The 2,484-nt window shown below is 32.7% G+C and overlaps 1 protein-coding gene across 4 annotated transcripts in view; it reads right to left on the bottom strand.

Annotated features, from left to right (window-relative positions):
* Positions 1-690: 690 nt before the first annotated feature.
* Positions 691-2,484, bottom strand: part of LOC108686999 (zinc finger protein 271-like) — a 5,211-nt gene continuing 3,417 nt past the window's right edge. For all 4 annotated transcript variants that reach the window (XM_018192560.1, XM_018192562.1, XM_018192561.1 and 1 more), the window contains 5 exons: positions 2,101-2,266; positions 1,780-2,007; positions 1,559-1,701; positions 853-1,475; positions 691-773 (listed from right to left, as the gene is read on the bottom strand). In XM_018192560.1, the coding sequence (XP_018048049.1) occupies positions 755-773; positions 853-1,475; positions 1,559-1,701; positions 1,780-2,007; positions 2,101-2,266 (1,179 nt within the window). In that variant the 3' untranslated portion in view covers positions 691-754. The remainder of the gene's footprint in view (positions 774-852; positions 1,476-1,558; positions 1,702-1,779; positions 2,008-2,100; positions 2,267-2,484) is intronic.

The following is a 2,484-nucleotide window of genomic DNA, read 5'->3' as shown; positions in this document are numbered from 1 at the left end:
TACAAATTATACAATTGTTGAATCCTAATCTTAAAAATGTACATTTACAATTAGTGTTAATTACAGTATAATGTGTACATGTACCATTTATATGTATGTATATAAATGATATTTTCGCCACAGAAATCTTGGATCTGTTGTAAAATCTAATCATCTATTTGGAGGGTCTCACACAAATTATTTACTTTTTTGAAAACTAATAAAATTAATTACTTATAGACAGTACATTAATACGATTTACTTAAAAATTTGATTATTTGCTTTCGAATAAACAAATTTTGTTTTTTAAATCTTATAAAATTATATATACATACACTATTAGAAATGTTCTTAAATTTCATTAAATTTTAAGTTACACAATTTGAACTTAATTTCATAACATTATATTAAATTTAATGTATTTATAAGTAAAAAGTATATTTGTGTACATAAAATTTAATGTATTTTTCATGAAAATTTACGAAATTTAATGTACACGTTCATTATATTTAAATAATTACTGTAACTTAATTTTAGTTAAATCATTCATACTTTTAATTTCGTTCATAATCACGAGCTTCATTTACATGTAAAGGAAGCTCGTGATTACATTTCTAACAGCGTAATTTAAAAAAAAATGAAATCATTTTGAATTTAATCTGCTATTAAAAACAATTTCATAAAATGTAATGTTTACATTACAGACCGTTTAAATGTCGATATTCCATAAATAATCTTGTCATGCAATGGAATTCTTCTTTTAAGATTTTCATGATTACATAAAAAAATATTGCCTGCGGAAACATAATAGATTAATTAATAGTCACAATATATAAAAAAGCTCTTATGAGATATACAACAGAATCTACTCACATACTATCAGTTGTTCGCACAACTGCTTCCAAAGGATCCCTGTTTACAGTATCAGCTGTAGATGTCACAGTGTATTCCAAGTTTCGAGCGCCTGTATGTGGCAAAATAGTCTCCTGATTATCATCTGGCGAGACAATCTCCACAACACCAGTCGCTTCGACTTCCAGTTTCAGATCTCTCACGAGATCCTGAATCGTTTTTGCCTGCGTTCCCTTGTCATCTTCTGTTTGTTTCGCATTTTTCCTCGATTTCGTTTTCGGCCGGCTGTGCGTCTGCATGTGTCTTTTCATATCACTTCGTACTCTGAATGGCTTGCCACACACTCCGCACGGATGTGGCTTCTCGCCGGTGTGTATGCGACGATGATTCTGTAAGTAACTGCTTGCGCGGAACGTTTTGTTGCAATACTCGCAACGATAGTTCTTCTCGCCAGTGTGAATACGCCTATGCAAGATCAGTGAATATTTTCGGGCAAACTCCTTGGCACAATATTCACACTGATATTGTTTATGCTCCGAATGGAGACTCGTCGAATGATACTTTAAGTCGCCCCATTGTCGAAAGTGTCGCCCACATTCTTCGCATTTGTACGGTTTGTCGCCGCTGTGAAGTCTCTTATGTACCTATTCGTCGAAATAAAATGGATTTTAGATTTTTACATATTATTAACAAAAATAAATTTTACACTTCGCGAACATCTACTTACTTTCAACGCGCTGGCAGCAAAGAAACGTTTACTGCAAATATCGCATTGATGAGGCCGTTCTCCGCTATGAGATCGCATGTGATAAACTAAACTATTTTTATGGTGGAATGAACGATTGCACTGATCACATGTTAATTCACCATCTATAAGAGAATACTGTCTTTAAAATTTATATCTTTAGCACGTCAAGAACTTCTGGGGGAAAAAAGAATTATACGCACTTGACTTTCGTGTTTTCGATGGTTTTTTTTTTTTGGCCGTTTGTGGAATGTCAGTCTTTGCCTTCTCGTTGGAACTCTTATCATTACTAACTTCCGGTGGTTTTATTTGTTGATCCCTTTGTTGTACCTCTTCTGTAACGCCAGTAATGGTCCACATAGCTGGTTCATTGTTCGTAGTGGATAGCGGAGGATCCGTCTCGTCGTCGATACGCGCGCCAGTTTCTTCCACTACAGGCGGCAAAGATCAACAAGTTCGTAATAATTGTTTATATTGAAAAGTGTAAAAAATGTTAATGTTATCAAAGATGTTATCTCTCTTACCTACGTTCCGAATACCCTCCATAAGGTCTTCAGGTTCACTGAATTCTTCAATCACGGTATTCTCTAAACTGTGTACTGTTTCCGGCACTGTTTCCGGCACTATCGAGATATTAGTATTTGTTGCTTGAGCTATTCGCGTTTCTTGTTTTACTGGTTCATAATGTACCTATATTAAAATTATTTTTTATATTACTATTTCTATTTCTATTAAATTTCTGTTAAAGATACATATACAGTCAAAAGTTTCCAGCCAATGAGCAGTTTTATTATATTGCTCAAATAAAGAATTTTTACAAATAAAGATCTAGTATATAAATGCCTAATATATTCTAATACTTAAAATGTTAAGTTAACTATAATAAGAAGTTCATTAATTTATATAAA

This window comes from Atta colombica, unplaced genomic scaffold (assembly GCF_001594045.1).
Source record: "Atta colombica isolate Treedump-2 unplaced genomic scaffold, Acol1.0 scaffold198, whole genome shotgun sequence".
Classification (NCBI taxonomy): Eukaryota; Metazoa; Arthropoda; class Insecta; order Hymenoptera; family Formicidae; genus Atta; species Atta colombica.
The sequence above is the reverse complement of the archived record's forward strand: the minus strand, read 5'-3'. Positions and strand labels throughout refer to the sequence as shown.